The following is an 18,476-nucleotide window of genomic DNA, read 5'->3' on the forward strand; positions in this document are numbered from 1 at the left end:
CATGAGAGGTTAGGCGTGGGACATGGGTTGATGACATGTTTCACCGTATCAACACTTGGTTTGGATGGTGTTGAGGCCAACATTTGGTTTGGATGTGTTGGTTACATCATGGATTATACAGTGGTGTGACTTTGTTTTGGATATGGAATATGTATACATATGGTATGGATTGTATACATTGGTTATGGATTATTTTATTATCATAAAATATGTATACATTGGCATGGACGTGTATACGTTATATTTTGGGTTGGTCTATATTTAGCTTGAAAATGACTTGTTGGTCTGGATAAATACTGTGGATAAATATTTGTTTAATGATATTTTATTATGATGTACTATGATTGGTTTTATATGTGCTAACCCTTATATTTCCATGATGTGGACTGTGATGATCTCACTATGTGGGGGAGCAGATCAGGTATGAGGCTTTGGGATAACAATGAGTCTTTTGGATAGCTGCTTTGAGAAGTGGCTAGGTTTAGAGCTTGACCAGCACCTAGGGTGTCTTATTTTGATGTTTTCATGACATTGTAATTATATTATCTTTTTGGATTACTGTATAACTTTACTAAAGATGATGACTCTGCTATAGAAGATTATATTATATATTTTGGAAACAATTTATATGTTATTGTATAATTACACTCTAGCGTAGCTGGCTTTTGCTCTATTTTCTTTATTTTATATTATTTTATTTTGGTTGGTTATTGATGTGACGGCCTAGGGTGAGTTGTTCAATTTTGGTATCAGAGCTGGTCGAGTCTCTTTAGGGTTTGTGGGAAATGGTCTTATTATGTTTCTGTTGAGTGGAAATAGATTTTTTTGAAAGGAATTTCTTATGTGTTTTAGTGTAAACTCATGGGTTCCTTAATCTTTTATCTTTATTAGGATGGTTGGCAGGGGAAACCATTCTCATCCTTCTTCAGGTGTAGATGAGCGGCAGATTGCTCAGGCTATGGAGCTAATTGCTGCTGCTATTGGACAACAGAATACTTTGTTGGCTCAGATGGAGACCAACCGGGCTGCAGCTGAAGCAGCTAGGACTGAGATACCTGATGAGTATAGAGGCTTGTCAGAGTTCAGAAAAGGGAATCCTCCTCAATTTACAGGTGTTAATGGACCTGAAGTTGTTGATCAATGGATTGAGGAGATGGAGAAAATCTTTATGGTGATGCATTGTCCTGAGGAAAGGAAGCTAGTTTATGTTGTTTATATGTTGGTGGGTGAGGCTAGTTTCTGGTGGAAAGGTGCTCAAGCTATGATGGAAGCTAGAGGGGAGGTGATAAATTGGGAAAATTTCAAAAAGGTATTCCTAGAGAAATATTTTCCAGATAGCGCCAGATATGCTAAGGAAGCTGAATTTTTGAGATTGCAACAAGGAAATATGTCAGTACAAGAGTATGTGGTCAAGTATGAACACTTGGCTAGGTATTATTCTCAAGCTATCACTGAAGCCTGGAGATGCAGGAAGTTTAGTGAGGGTCTAAGATTTGAGCTGAAAAAGACTATTGTCCCTATGGAAATTATGGAGTTCCCAGTTCTAGTTGAAAAGGCAAAAACAGTTGAGAGATTTGAAGGAGGAAATAGAGTGGCAAAGGGTCTAGAGGGATCATCTGGATTTGGGAGGGGGAAACATCCTCAAAAGAGACCATCTCAGTTTCAAATTGGAAATGCTAATAAGAAACCGATGGGGACTACTACCACAAGAGATGTTCAGAGTATTAGATGTTATATCTGTGGAGGCCCACATATGATGAAGGACTGTCCTACAAAGAACTATACGTGTTTTAAATGTGGCAAGGTGGGTCACATGGCTAAAGATTGCAATGTCAAAAATATTCCAGCTAGAGAGAACCAGAAAGTGGATCGGCCTACTGCAGCAGGTCGTGTCTTTGCTTTAACAGGTGCTGAAGCTGAAACGACATCTGAGCTGGTAAAAGGAAAGGGCAAAGCTGATGGTAATGATATTTCTATTTTATTTGATTCTGGTGCTTCACATTCTTTTATTTCTTATGAATGCGTGGCAAGGTTAAATTTAGTTGTGAGTTCCTTGTGTGTGGATCTAGTTGTTTCTACCCCAGCTTCAGGGTCTATTTTGACTTCTGAGGTTTGTTTGAGATGTCCAGTGGAGGTGGAAGGGCGTTGTTATAAAGTGAATTTGTTTTGTTTACCTCTATCCGATTTGGATGTGATTTTAGGGATGGATTGGCTTTTTGCCAATAGGATTTTGATAGATTGTTCAGAGAAGAAATTAATCTTTCCTACTGATGAACAGGAGAGATTTATTTCTAATAGATAGGTGGATGGGTTGTTGAAGGATGGAGCTATTGGGTTTATGATTTTATCTTTTATTAGTGTAGAGAATGAAAAGTTGTTGAATAGTATTGATGTTGTTAGAGAATTTCCAGAGGTTTTTCCGGATGATGTTCCGGGATTACCACCAAAGCGAGAGTTAGAGTTTAGTATTGATCTTATACCAGGGGCGGGACCAGTGTCCATTTCTCCTTATAGAATGGCACCAGCGGAGTTATCTGAATTGAAGAAGCAGGTTGAAGAACTTTTGGAGAAGCAGATGATCAGACCTAGTGTATCTCCGTGGGGAGCACCAGTGTTATTGGTAAAGAAGAAAGATGGTGGTGTGAGGTTATGTGTGGATTACAGGCAGTTAAATAAATTGACAATCAAGAATAAATATCCATTGCCAAGAATAGATGATTTGATGGATCAGTTAAGGGGAGCTACTGTTTTCTCCAAGATTGATTTGAGATCTGTATATCACCAGATTCGGGTAAAGGAAGAGGACATACCAAAGACTGCTTTCAGGACTCGGTATGGCCATTATGAGTATGTTGTCATGCCTTTTGGAGTGACGAATGCTCCAGCTATTTTCATGGATTATATGAACAGGATTTTCAGACCCTTTCTGGATAAGTTTGTGGTGGTGTTTATTGATGATATTCTGGTTTATTCTAAATCTGTGGAGGAACATAGAGAACATTTGAGGATAGTTTTGCAGGTATTGAAGGAGAAACAGTTATTTGCAAAGTTGTCAAAATGTGAGTTTTGGTTATCTGAAGTTAAGTTCTTGGGTCATGTGATTTCTGCACAAGGAATTGCAGTTGATCCTACTAAGGTGGAAGCGATTTTGAGGTGGGAGCGTCCAAAATCAGTTACTGAAATTAGAGGTTTTGTGGGATTGGCTGGCTATTATAGAAGATTCATAGAAGGATTTTCTAAAATAGTTATGCCTTTGACACAGCTGACCAGGAAGAATCATCCTTTTATATGGACGGAGGAGTGTGAAAGGATTTTTCAAGAGTTAAAGGAAAAGTTGACTTCGTCTCCAGTGTTGATTCTGTCAGATCCTAATAAATCTTTTGAGGTTTATTGTGATGCATCTCATCAAGGTTTAGGATGTGTTCTTATGCAAGATAGACAGGTTGTGGCTTATGCATCTAGGCAGTTAAAGACTCATGAACGAAATTATCCTACGCATGATCTAGAGTTGGCTGCGGTGGTTTTTGCTTTGAAGATTTGGAGACATTATCTCTATGGAGCAAAGTTTGATGTGTTTAGTGATCATAAGAGTTTGAAATATTTGTTTGATCAGAAAGAGTTAAATATGAGGCAAAGGAGGTGGATTGAGTTTTTGAAAGATTATGACTTTCAGTTAATGTACCATCCAGGTAAAGCAAATGTGGTAGCAGATGCTTTGAGTAGAAAATCTCTTCATATGTCTTATATGATGGTTAGAGAGATGGAGTTGGTAGAGAAATTCAGGGATATGAATCTTAATGTTGTGATTGCCCCAGATTTTATTAGTTGTGGTATGACTACCATTACTAGTGATTTCTTGGAGATGGTGAAACAAAAACAAGTTCAGGATACGAGATTGAATAAGGTTAGAGAGTTGTTGGGTTCTGAGAAAGCTGAAGGATTTGAACAAGATATGGATGGAATCTTGAGGTACAAGGGTAGAATTTGTATTCCACAAGATGAGGAGTTGAAGAAGTTGATACTTGAGGAAGGTCATAAAAGTAAGTTGAGTGTACATCCGGGTATGACAAAAATGTATCAAGATTTGAAGAAAATGTTCTGGTGGAATGGTATGAAGAGGGAGATAGCTGAGTATGTTGCATCTTGCATTGTGTGTCAAAAAGCTAAAGTAGAACATCAAAAACCAGGAGGTTTGTTACAAATGATGGAAGTGCCAGAATGGAAATGGGATAGTATAACCATGGATTTTGTTGTTGGATTACCAAGATCTGCTAAGAATTGTGATTCTATTTGGGTGATCGTGGATAGATTAACTAAGTGTGCTCATTTCCTTCCAATGAATATAAAGTGGTCCTTGGAAAAGTTAACTCAATTGTATATTAAGGAGATTGTTAGATTACATGGTGTGCCCTCCAGTATCATCTCTGATAGGGATCCTCGTTTTACATCCCGATTTTGGCAAAGTTTGCATCAAGCGTTAGGGACTAAGTTGAGGCTCAGTTCTGCTTATCACCCACAAACTGATGGGCAGTCTGAGAGGACTATCCAATCTTTGGAGGACTTGTTGAGAGCTTGTATTTTGGATCATCTAGGGAATTGGGAAGAGATGTTGCCTTTGGTCGAGTTCACTTATAATAACAGTTTTCATGCAAGTATAGGAATGCCACCATTTGAGGCTCTGTATGGGAGGAAATGTCGAACACCTTTGTGTTGGTTTAAAGAGGGAGAATCAGTGATGGTAGGGCCAGAGATCATCTTACAGACTACTGAAAAGGTGAAACAAATTCAGGAAAGAATGAGAGCTGCTCAGAGTCGGCAAAAGTCTTATGCAGACAAAAGGAGGAAACCTTTGGAGTTTTCAGAAGGAGAACATGTGTTTTTGAAAGTAACTCTACCACAGGTGTGGGAAGAGCTATCAAAGCTAAGAAGTTGAATCCTAAGTTTATTGGGCCGTATCAAATTCTCAAGAGGATTGGACCAGTGGCATATCAGATTGCATTACCTCCATTCCTTTCTAATCTGCATGATGTGTTCCATGTTTCACAACTAAGGAAATATATTCACGATCCAAGTCATGTATTGGAATCAGAAGCAGTACAAGTTAAGGAGAATTTAACTTTTGAGAAACAGCCAGTTTCAGTGGCAGATAAGAAAGTTAAACAATTGCGAGGTAAATCTATCAATTTGGTGAAAGTTATTTGGGATGAGATTACTAATGAAGCTACTTGGGAGTTGGAGGAAAGGATGAAGGATCAATACCCATATCTCTTTTAGAGTAAGTGAATTTTCGAGGACGAAAATTTTTGTTGTTGGAGAGAATTGTAATACCCATTTTTTTTTATTATTAATGGCATTTTCGTAAATTTTATAAAGGTATAGGGGTATTCTTGTAATTTTATTACTGATGGCATTTTCGCAATTTTAAAAAAATTTAAGGGGTGTTTTGGTAACTTGGAACGGGCCGTTCCAAAAGCAAAACGGGCCGTTCCAAGCTTAAAAATTATACTAAATTTTTTTAGTGAGAACGGGTCCAGAACGGGCCGTTCCAACTGGGAGTACGGGCCATTCTGGAGGGAGAATGGGCCGTTCTGGATGAGTCTCAGAACGGGACGTTCTGATTTTAGAACGGGTCGTTCTGCTTTTTGGGAACGGGCCGTTCCGATTTTGGAACGGCCCGTTCCAGTTTAAAAATTTGCGTACATTTGAAAGATTCGGAACGGGCCGTTCCGAATTCAATACGGGCCGTTCCGGGTGACTCTGGTTGCCTATAAATAGGAGGCAGGGGGGTGAAAATAAATATAACTGGAGAGAAGAGAATTCTAGAGAGAGAAAGAGAAGAGAGAGAGAGAGAAAGAGAAGGGAGAGAGAGAGAGAAAGAAAAGAAAAGAGGAGAGAGAAAGAGGAATCCAGTAGAGGAGGTTCTGCCAGGAGAGAGAAAAGAGGAGGGAGAAGAGGAGATTCTGCCCGAGTTTCGATCCTTGTTTAAGGAGAGAGGTGGAGATTCTGCCCGAGTTTCGGTTCTTGTTTAAGCAAGAAAGAGGAGAAGGTTCTGCCCGAGTTTCAGTTCAGGTTTATCCAAGTAAGGGTAGTGCTTATAAAATTAATCTAGTGCGTATGAGCATGATAGGAATAGTATAATTTTAATATGCTATTTTATGTGGAGATTTTCATTTCGCATAATATAATTTGGATCAATTGATGGTTGTTTTGGATATTTAATTATTTATATTATTATTATATTGACAAATTGGCATGGTTATGGTTATGTTTAATTATGGAATATGCTATGTGTATGTGGTTTGGAAAAGTAAATAGGACTTAAAGGAGTAAGGTTATGGTATGGATAGATCTCTTGGTGAGATCAGGATATAATCTTTGGAAAAATATGAAATTTGGGAATCCCATGGTGAGGATTCCAATGTGGAACTTTTCCAAAGGTTATATAATAAACCACTTCAGATGTTAGGTGGATTCTGAAGTACTCCTCTAAGTATTCTATTTGCTACCGGTATGGGTTTAGGCCGAGTCATACCGATGGATGAGGTGGCTCCACCAGGGTTACGTGACGACGCAATCCAACTGTATATTTTCCATGAGAGGTTAGGCGTGGGACATGGGTTGATGACATGTTTCACCGTATCAACACTTGGTTTGGATGGTGTTGAGGCCAACATTTGGTTTGGATGTGTTGGTTACATCATGGATTATACAGTGGTGTGACTTTGTTTTGGATATGGAATATGTATACATATGGTATGGATTGTATACATTGGTTATGGATTATTTTATTATCATAAAATATGTATACATTGGCATGGACGTGTATACGTTATATTTTGGGTTGGTCTATATTTAGCTTGAAAATGACTTGTTGGTCTGGATAAATACTGTGGATAAATATTTGTTTAATGATATTTTATTATGATGTACTATGATTGGTTTTATATGTGCTAACCCTTATATTTCCATGATGTGGACTGTGATGATCTCACTATGTGGGGGAGCAGATCAGGTATGAGGCTTTGGGATAACAAGGAGTCTTTTGGATAACTGCTTTGAGAAGTGGCTAGGTTTAGAGCTTGACCAGCACCTAGGGTGTCTTATTTTGATGTTTTCATGACATTGTAATTATATTATCTTTTTGGATTACTGTATAACTTTACTAAAGATGATGACTCTGCTATAGAAGATTATATTATATATTTTGGAAACAATTTATATGTTATTGTATAATTACACTCTAGCGTAGCTGGCTTTTGCTCTATTTTCTTTATTTTATATTATTTTATTTTGGTTGGTTATTGATGTGACGGCCTAGGGTGGGTTGTTACAATATTCATTGATACCTTTATCTTTCTTGATCATCCGAAGCTGCAATTTCAATTTCTTGATAACAGCTCGTGTGCGCGCAGCATAATATACCTCTAACCTCTTCCAAATTTGATAAGCAAATTTCAATCCTACCATCTTTGTCAAGATTGGCGAGGACATTGATGCCAAGAGCCACGCGACAAGCAGTTGATCTTGTTGAACGTAATTGGTGTATTCAAGATTCTCCGTCTTCGCTTCAAGATTCTCCGTCTTCGCAGTTTCATTTTCTTTTGTAGCAAAACGTGGTGGAATTGCATCTCCACGAACAAATTTCTCAAGTTTTAACCCTCGAATTGTTGCAAGAACCTGTTGTTCCCAAATCAGGAAATTATCATCATCTAATTTGATAGCAATCGGTGTATTGAGCGTGTGTGGAACGAATTGAGATGCGGAAGTCATGGTTGATGTTACAGTGCTCTTGATACCATGTCAAGGTTCTGTCATGGAGAAGAGAAAAACAGAGAAAACGTTTTTATCTGTATTGATACGCATATATAGAACTAGATACAACAAATGAATAAAGTGCCTTATATAGACACTGTTACAACTGATAAGAAATAAGGGTTTATGACTATTTATTATTTCCCTTTACAAAATATTTTATAAATTTGTGCATCATGAGTACAAAATTTAGTTAAAATTAAAATACAATTTTATATAATCAAACTTGATAAAAATATGTATAGTACTTCATAAACTAAACTATCATTACATAAGTTATATTTAGTGTAATACCTCCGAAATTTCTGTTCGATAATTCAGGTTATGACAAAAAGTATATATTATTTCTTATTTATGATGGCGGGTTAGCTGCGAAAGTAAGTCAAACTTTTTTTAATTAATTGGAATAAATTTCTAATTAAAATATCAATCAACATCTAATTAGGCACAATAATTAAATAAATAGTGAATCAGTAAGTTGTTAATTTGAAACGTAAAATATAATTAAATATATAATTTTAAATGAAAAATATATTAAAATTTAGTTATGCATGTATTTATGAATTAAATATTTATGTTTAGCGGATGGCAGAGGCTCTAGCAGTAGCACTCATTAACTTTTGTGAAATTTTAAGATAGATGAAGCCAAAGGCATGCAAAGCAACAGCAGGTAGATCCAAAAGCCAGAAAGCAACATGGGTACGCAGTGACATATGGGAAAGCGTGCATAACAGCAGCAAAGAGGTTTCACAAATCAAACCAGTCCGAGTTCACACACCGCTTCACATGTCACGTAAAAATCAAACAAGGTTTTAAAGAAAAAGAAATGGTGAAAGAGTTTTTAGAGTTTTTTAAAATTTTATTCATTTATTTTAAATTTTATTTATTATTTATTTATGAATTAAATTTTAACAATTTTAAAAGTGTGCCCTCTTCAACCTGGACCTAACCTGATTTATGAAATATACTCAATAGGTATCTGTCACATTGAGATGACTCTTCATAACTTGAATCTAACTCCTAATAAGTTGTAGAGTTTGAAGTCAGAACTTAATAGTCTTTACACCTTGTTAGGCTTAAGACTAGGGGACTATCCACCCTCCTCAGCCTAGACCTGGCCTAGTTTATAAAATCTACAAAATAGGTTTCATATAATTTGTAATTCTTGGGTCTCATACCGACTTAACAAGTTACAAGAATTCTGAACCTCATCAAAAAAAAAGATCAAGGTTTCGGGATGAGCTTTATCACCCTTGAGGGTTGTTAACAAGTCTCCAACTGAGCTTGTAAAGATTCGGAACCATCCTCCTCTTTTAGTTTATTCACCTTAAAAGCTCAGCTCAAAACCGAGATTTACACAAATATATAATCTACTTAGGTCATAATTGAAAGGATATCTTGGATAAAGGGATAAAATTAAAATGCAAGATATCAAGTATATAAGACACACATTGATAAGATTCTAAAGGATATACCGCAAATACTGAAAAAAAAAAAAAAAAAGATATCAAAGATAATAGTGAGAAATTAGGTTAAATAAGTAGGTAGTCCTGGAAGGACATACAATTTTTCACAGCAATGAGAATTTTTGTACTTTAGTGCTCCGATGACAATAAACATTTTGTGACTAGAACAAAAATAAATAATTAAAATAGTTATAACCAAATAAAAATGATTTTAAACAAAGGAAATAAAGTTACTCAAAGAATAACCCTAAGTAGAGTTACTCCAATCAATAATCATAGTTCATGATGAAAATTAATGTATATCCATAAAATGTATTATACATTAGTTTGAACTTATTTAACAAAGTATTTAATGATTTTCAAATTTCACAAAATTTTGTGTACTTGATCTAAACAAAAAAATTATTAAATGTAATAATTGGATCGTTGAAAATTGTTATGGATTATGAGTTATTGAGCAAAGAAATTCTACTAAGAGTTTCTTGCAATAAATGTTGTTAAAATTATCTCATTTAATAACTCGTAATTTATTTTAAATTTCAATAATCTAATTGTCAATTTGAAAATTCTTAATGAATAGATTAATTCTACTATTTTTTAATAAAATTTAAAACTATTTAGTATTTGGTTTAGTTGATTTGAAATTAATGATTCACAAAAGTATATTATGTGTTAATTTAAATTTGTGTGACAAAATATCAAGCAACTTTCAAATTTTGCAAAATTTTATAAACTTATCTATTCATTAAGAACTTTCAATTTAATAATTGAATTGTTAAAATTCAATGTAAATCACAAATTATTAAGTGAAGAAATTCTATTAACACTTACTCTTTGAGTAAGTGAATATATATATATATATATATATATATATATATATATATAGAGAGAGAGAGAGAGAGAGAGAGAGAGATCCACTTACTTCATGAATAAGTCTATATAGATTTACTTTATTTAATAACTCATGTTTTATATCAAATTTTAATAATTCAACCGTTGAATTTAAAGTTCTTAATGCATAGATCAAGTTTGTAAATTTAAAAAAAAAATAAAAAATATTTGATACTTCGTTTCATTAATTCAAATTATTATGAATAATCATAAAGGTATTTTATATATTGATTTGAATTAATGAAATAAAGTATTAAATATTTTTCAAATTTTCTAGGCTAAAATCCTAATTTGGTCCCTTATAATATTTTAAAATTTCAATTTAGTCTTACTTTAATTTTTGGGTGCAATTTAGTCCCACCTGTCAAAAATACTAACAATGTTTGCCTTCCGTCTAAGTTTCTCAAACGTCATTTAAGAGTCGTGAGAATCACGCCCGTGATTCTCAATCACGTCCGTGATTCTCACGGTGTGAATCACATAAAAAAATATACTAAGTAAGAGCATGAGAATCACGCCCGTTATTCTCAATCATACCGTGATTCTCAATCACATGGACACTCCTGAATGGCGTTTGAGAAATTTAGACGGAAGGCAAACATTGCTAACATTTTTAATAGGTGAGACTAAATTGAAACTTTAAAATATTATAAGGAACTAAATTAGGGTTTTAGTCAATTTTTAAAAATTATATACTTAATCTATACATTATAAACTTTAAATTTAACGGTTAAATCGTTAAAATTTGATGTATAACATGAGTTATTAAACAAAATAAATCTAAAACTTATTCCTAGGATAAATAGATCCTCCTTTTATATATATATATATATATATATATATATATATATATATATATATATATATAATTCATCAAATCAATGTGCAACGCTTTTAGTGTTAAGAGTAACACAACAACACTTGTAATTCAAAAAAAAAAAAAAAAGTAAAACCGTAAAAGCCTTAAACAACATGGGGAAAAATCAAAAAGTTAAATAACATTAACCAACACAAAATGTAAAAGTCACTCTATGAGACTTGGAAGGTGAATAATAGACTAGACTCAGAAGGCCAACAATTGTGAGGAACATTTATGTGCGAATTTTTATGTTCTAGAACTTGGCGAACCATTTCATAATTCTCTTGCATACTAAGAATTATGTGACATGATTCGCACCCTAGTCAATTCAATGCAATCTTTGATAAAGAAAATGTGTAATGATTTGCAAATTCTGAAATTGAATATTCTCTATATTTTGCAGGATTGTCTTCAGATAGAAGTTCCTTGATGGGACCATAAGTTCTTGAAGATGGAAGAAATGCTGTGCTAAAAAAGCATGCAATAGAGGCTCTTGGACCTTTAATATTTGCTGGTACTCTGTGCTGAACACTCTTGAATTTGTCATTTGAGATAAGCTGATAATCAAGAATGTTGTGAATTAGTCATATTGACAAATGATCACACATAATAAACCGAAAGAAACCAAAGTGATTAAGTCGACTGAATAACAGATATTCAAAACTAAACTACATTGATAATGCCAAGAGATATAAAGAAAGAAAAAATATCCTTCCATGACTCCTTTACATTTATGTAGATTATACTCTCTTCACTTATTAGCATGCATTGATCCTTTTAGTATCAGCATACATTTCTTAAGTTGAAAAATGTTATTGGTTGAAACTTAATAATATGGCATGAAAAGAAAAGACAAAGACATGCCTGTAGAAAATCACCAATGTTAATAACTAGAGCCCCAGGTACATGTGGTACATCAATCCAAGTGTCCTCATGAAGAACTTGGAGGCCATCCATATGGTCTTTTAGAAGCACTGTGATAAAGTCAGTATCAGTATGCTTTATAGTTCCCACAGTTAATTCTGGTTCAGGACAGGGGGGATAATAATGAGCATAAGCAAATACTCCCTCATTGTAACCCATATCTCTTAAGTAGTTTGAATTCAGACCAAGAGCTTCTGATAATATTTCAAACAATAAAGTCCCCAGTTTAATTACTTGACTTGAGTAATCCAACAATATGTCTCTACAAACAAAGGAAAGCAACCAAGTATTCCATTATACACAAGGTCAAAGATACATTAGGAAAGAATCAAATGTTATGAAAGTTAAATCGTCAGAATGAATAAATGTTAGATAACAAGTAATATTTTAAATCTTTTCTTCTCCATATTTGTCTTAATTTTTCTTTTATAAATTTTCACCATATTTTTTCTTATAACTCCACTTATACTTTTATTTTCAATTTTGTGAAACTTATGATAGTTTGCACTCTATGTTGTTAATTTGAGCCTTAAAAAGTAATTTTTAGATTGAAGAATTTGGTACGGAATGCACAACCTAAACTACTAGTATTCTAACATAAGTAGTAAAAGCAATTTTGTTCAATAGGGAATCTCATTTTTCCATTGATGGCATGCCTACTTCAAATAAGATGAAAATGCCACAATTAAGTTTTCACTCGATTAAATGTGGTTGGATTAGTCCAACCCGCCTACATCACATACCATTGTTATATTGTAATTCTGAATCTATTAATAAAATAGGAAACTGTGATAAATATCAAAAATAGGAAATTTAGTGAAACTCACCATGTTCCTGGACAAGTAATTCATTATGATTAATTAAACCTAAAGCATATAGTACACTACTATAAATTATGAAAGACAAATAATTTAAGTTAAATATGACCTAATTGAAACACGTACCTGCATATAGATGGCAAGTCTTCTGGTTTAGGGGCATTAGGGGCCATGTTGCAGAAGAAAGAGTCCCTCCAACTAGGTATAACTTTGTTATATAAATTAGAATTGCCATTGTACATAAAGGGTCTATGATCATGACTAAAAAATTCTAGCTTCAGCTCATCATCTTGCTCAAAAAACTTCATTATCCCATCTAACATCCCGTCCATAATATTAACCGGGATGCCATGATTCACAATCTGAAAGAAACCCCATGTCTCTGATGCTTCTTTCACTCTCTCAACAACCCTTTTGCGTTCACAAGGATCTTCATGAATGCTTGCAAGGTCTATTACAGGAATGGCATAATCTTTATGGCCTAACTCTGAGGCCTTCTTGAAGTTATCAGGCGGTTGATAGAATATGCGAGGGATCTTGGTAATCCCTGCATCAACAAGCCCTTTAACACCAACTTTTGAATCGTAAAAAGCCTTGAGCTCCTTTGTTCTTTCAGAATCTATCATGGATATCTCTTCCTTATCACTTGGACTAGTAAACCCCATCTTTGTTCTTGTTAGAATGGCCTTCAACTTCTCTAAAAAATATTGTCTTGAAACTACACAATACAAAATTATAGGTGATTGAAAGACGTAGAAGCGGTATATATCTATAATTAAAAACCAAAAAGAGATTGTGACATGGAATAATACACATACAACAAGCACAACCAAGTTGAAATCATAGTGGATTAGTCATGTATTAGACATTTGTGGTCTCAATAATTGACAAGTGTTTTCATCATACACACCGTAGGGGAAAAGAGACACTACAACGTAAAATTTTGAATAATGGACTCCCTCTTTGTATTATAGAAAAGAAAAAAAAAATGATTTCACCTATAATAAGAAAATTAGTTATATACATTAAAATTTATTAATTCTATAATATTTTTTTAAAATTATCTTAATTATAAATGTCACAAAGAAAATGATGCAATTTAAAAGTCATGCATTAAATGAAAAATATTTTAGGGAAATTATTATTTAATGAGACAAAAGTAATTTAATTTATTTTATGTAAATTTTTCGTGACTTTTCATGTTTTCATCCTTTCAAATTTAATTTTTAAATTATTTTTTAATTTTAAATAAATAACAATTAAAACTACAATATTTTTAATAAAATATGAAAAAATTACTTTATTAATCATGATAGAAAAATAAAAATTTATATTCAAACGGTATTTTTTTATTACTATTTCATTTATTTGTAATTTTTGTTTTCATTTTATAGCACAAAAATATTATATTATCTGCTAATTAAAATTTCACATATAAGTATATAACGTTTGCATTTTTATTTTAACCTTTTCACTTATAAGTTATTAGTTTAATTTTAAAAAGTTAAAATTTAAAATGATGGAAACAAAAAAATAGAAATACATACTTATAATATATATATATATATATATATAATTATTAAAGAGAAATAAATTACTATAAGAAATGTTGTATATAATATATAACATACAAAAGGTGATATACTATAAATACAAAATATGTGGGTATAAATCCATTTGATATATAATTTACCTAATTTTAATATAATTTTAAATGAGATTTAATAACATATCTTGTATGTCATTATAATCTATTCCTACACTTTTTAATAATATACTTATTTGTTCTCATTTGTTCTCTACTATAAGAAGAAAAAATATTCTTAAATATAAGCAAAATTTAACTATTTTTGCATCATTCAATGATATTTTTTCTAACATATATCTTCTTTAATGCATAACTTTTAAGTTGCGTTATTTCTTTTAATATTTATAACAAAGTTAATTAAGGAGAATCTTATGAGAATAATAAAATTTAATATAAATAAATAATTTTTTTAATATGTAAAATTAGTTATTTTTGTATGTTATAGATAACAGATGAAGTATCAACATATTATATCTATAATGTAAATTATAAATAAAATTAAGTGACAAATAGTATGTTCTCTATATGACAATTTATTTAGTGAATGAAATGCAAAAATTGAAGGAATTTTAAAAATAATTAGAAAAACTTCACATGATAAATTTAGCAAAAGCTTTGATACAGTTATTATAAATAGATAGATATATATAATTCATGTCAGTGCGTTTATATCGCACATTTAACATCGTATGTATTTGACTAACCCCTGGCCCTGATAATGGCCCAATAATAGATGATTGATGAATTAATCATTAATATTCTTTAGAAATAAAATAATTTTTATTAAATCATAGTTGATAGAATAAAAGATGTCCTCACACTGCATTCAATATAAAAAGATTATATAATACTACCTCTGATATTATTTATAAGATATTATTTTTTAAAAAATAAGACTTAATTTATATTATTTTATATTAATTATTTTAAATTAAAATATTCTTAATTAAAATGTTCTATTAATTTGATAAAAGATATTAATTATAATCTCTTTAAAAAAATGTATTTTAATTGATTAAATAAAAAATAAATATTAATTAAGAGAAAGAAATAATATAAAGATAATTTTAGAAATAAAATAAATTTATTATTATCAACTAAATTAATTAACTAAATCCTATGTATAACAGTCTCACGATAAATATGTTATCTAATTATATATATAACTTCATATTTTCTACCTTTTTCTAAAACACCCTATGAGTGCAATATCTATTTCATCACACTACACCAAACACTCACCAGTTCCCCCTTTTACATCAAGGATGCTAAACCTTTCCCTTAATTCAATTCGTGAGGTGGGTTTAATCAATGAACAGTATGAATTAATATTTAATTTTATTTAAAAGATAATGGTGTGAGATTAATTGTAGCATCTATCATGTATAGTTAAGAATTTAAATTTTATTTTATCATTGAAATAAAGATGAACGAATATTCTTAAATATTACATGATAATCAAGCATGACTCACAAAAAGAATCTCAAGAACCCAAATTAAGATATCTTTGAGAGTTCAAGATTTTCCTATATCAATTATTAATTTTTTCAAACTACAATTACTAAAGTTATGTCATGTTAGAACACCCAAAGTACACACTCAGCAGCGAGAACACGAAGGTGCAGATTGCAACTAAATTATAATGTCAAGAGAACATGATGAAGCATGCATGAAAGCGTGAAAAGAAGTAAAAACAAGGACATGATAAAATTCCATAAATTTCTGGAAAGAAATTACCAGGAACAACTCTATTTGACGTTTGCAACGGATTGTGTTGTGTTTCACAACGTCACTGGTCCTTTTATACACAGATGCAAGAAATATGAGACACAAAACTGTGAAGTGAGAAAATAAGATAATTAACACGTTGCAGCCATGCACAATTTGTTGTCATTTTTTATTGTCTGCATGGGTAAAGCTGTCAGTGATGAACTTTGAATTTAAAATAAATATTCAACTTTCTGTGCGAATAGGTAATGAAATTTACTTTATCAATCAACCACGTTTGGTTTATAAAGCGATTACAAGAATATGAAATGCATACAAATAAACATAAATTATATACCTTGATATTTTAAATTTTCTATATATACTAAGCTACTAATTTAGTTCTCACTTGAATTTATTGTTAAAAGCATTTATTTGTAGCAATGAGTACTTCAAAACATTTGAATATATACAAATAATACTTCTATTAATTTGTAATAACTTTTTTATAGAATATTAGTAGTATTTTTTTTTTTTAGGCTTAAATATGTTTTTAGTCCCTCAAATTTAAGACAAATTTATTTTTGATCCCTCAAATTTAAAACTATTATTTTTAGTTCCTGTAATTTTTAAAAATATTATTTTAGTCATTTATGTCACCAATAACATATTTAAAAGTGACTAATTAATACAGTTATACAACATCAACCAGATTTAATGTGATATTTTCATTGATAGGAATACTAATAAATAAATTTTATGCAATAATGTTTGATAAATTTCTTAACAAAATTTGAATATAAGGACTAAAATAAGATTTTTTGAAATTACAATGACTAAAAATAACAATTTTAAATTTGAAGGACCAAAAACAGAATTACCTTAAATTTGAGGGACTAAAAACATATTTAATCCTATTTTTTATAATTTATATCAATTGATTACTAGAATCTATTTTTTATAATTTATATCAATTGATTACTAGAATATAGTTAGATTTAATCTAATTAATTCTTATGTATTAAATATGAAAACTTTTATAGTATGAAAGTATTTTTAAAGTTTTTTTTTTTAATAAAAGGATGTGTAGAAACATTTTAATTTTTTATCTAATTTTATTTTTATTTATTATAATTATTTAAAATTAAAATAATAAAATTAAAATAAATTATCAATAAATAAAAATAATTATTTTTATTATAATATAAATTATTTATTATAAGTTTAAAAATGTTTAAAATTGTTTATGTATACTAATTTTATGATGAAAGTCTTTCTTACTTTTAGAAAATGACAGGGACAGTGTCTGTTAGTTTCTGAAGATTATTGAAATATTAATTAAACAGTAAATTACTTGTTAAATTGTGCAAGTTAATATAATTTTTTTGGTGTGACTAATTTTTTTAACAAACTTGATTAATTATTTTTAGTAAATTTTTTATTTAAATTATATATATATATATATATATATATAATATTTTTGAGACCTTATTTAAAAAATCGAATTTATTATTACTTAAATTAAGTAGTTATTAATATATGATTTGAAATTAAAGATACGTAATAAAAACTATTTGTCATATACTTCTCAATTAAATATAAGTATAGTAAGTACCTTATTGCTCAAAATCTCATTTATTTTTCTTGAAATTTGAATATTAAGAGACATGCAGCAGTAGTGTGAATCAGAAAGGTGCATGTGAATTGAGAACACAGCAGCAGAGTAAGGAATATAGAAAAGCGTGCATAGCAGCAAACAAAAGTGTGACACATCAGATGAAATTTCGAACGTTTCAAACAATTATATAACAATAAATTTTATACTATAGTAACAGATATTAAGATAATATATAAAGGATTTTAAGTTTGAGTTTTTTGACGTATTACTTTTTTTTTATCTTATTTTGTTCTTTTAATCTAAAATTGAATATTTTATTAAAAAAATATTTTAAATAATACTTTATAATAAACTAAAATACAGAAATAATTAAATTAAATATATGATATTTTTTATATTTATTAATATTATGATTTAATTGTATTTTGTATCCTTCAAATTCTTACATTGTCGCAATTCTGGTTCCAAATTTTTTAACAAGCTTTGCTCCCAAATTTTGAGAAAGTTGCGAATTAGCTCCACCATTAATATTTCGTTAAAATATAAACAAAATGCGGACATAAAACTCAAACTTAATTGCATTTTGTATTAAACTTTTAATTTTCTCACAAATTTTATCATCAAATAATATATTCACGATTTTTTTCGCAAAATTTTGAAAATGTCGTCAATTATAACTCTCCATCAAACTATATTTGATATGATTTATAAAATAACTCATGGATATAAAAAAAATTATATATATATATATATATATATATATATATATATGTGTGTGTGTGAGAGATATTTG

At 30.7% G+C, this 18,476-nt stretch overlaps 1 protein-coding gene across 2 annotated transcripts; it reads right to left on the minus strand.

The window, feature by feature from the left end:
* Window positions 1–11,109: 11,109 nt before the first annotated feature.
* On the minus strand, window positions 11,110–16,179 carry LOC109805223 (1-aminocyclopropane-1-carboxylate oxidase homolog 1). Of its 2 annotated transcripts, XM_020367239.2 has the most exons (4): window positions 16,096–16,179; window positions 12,897–13,488; window positions 11,893–12,214; window positions 11,110–11,585 (listed from the first exon to the last, which is right to left on the minus strand). In XM_020367239.2, the coding sequence occupies exons 2-4, from the start codon at window positions 13,433–13,435 to the stop codon at window positions 11,352–11,354; spliced, it is 1,095 nt and encodes a 364-aa protein (XP_020222828.1). In that variant the 5' UTR covers window positions 13,436–13,488; window positions 16,096–16,179; the 3' UTR covers window positions 11,110–11,351. The 2 variants fall into 2 exon arrangements, with proteins under 2 accessions (XP_020222828.1, XP_082915640.1); XM_083059514.1 differs by lacking the exon at window positions 16,096–16,179 and having other exon boundaries at window positions 12,897–14,013.
* Between the last annotated feature and the right edge of the window lie 2,297 nt (window positions 16,180–18,476).

Source organism: Cajanus cajan, chromosome 7, assembly GCF_000230855.2.
Source record: "Cajanus cajan strain Asha chromosome 7, NIPB_CcT2T_4, whole genome shotgun sequence".
NCBI classification, from domain to species: Eukaryota; Viridiplantae; Streptophyta; class Magnoliopsida; order Fabales; family Fabaceae; genus Cajanus; species Cajanus cajan.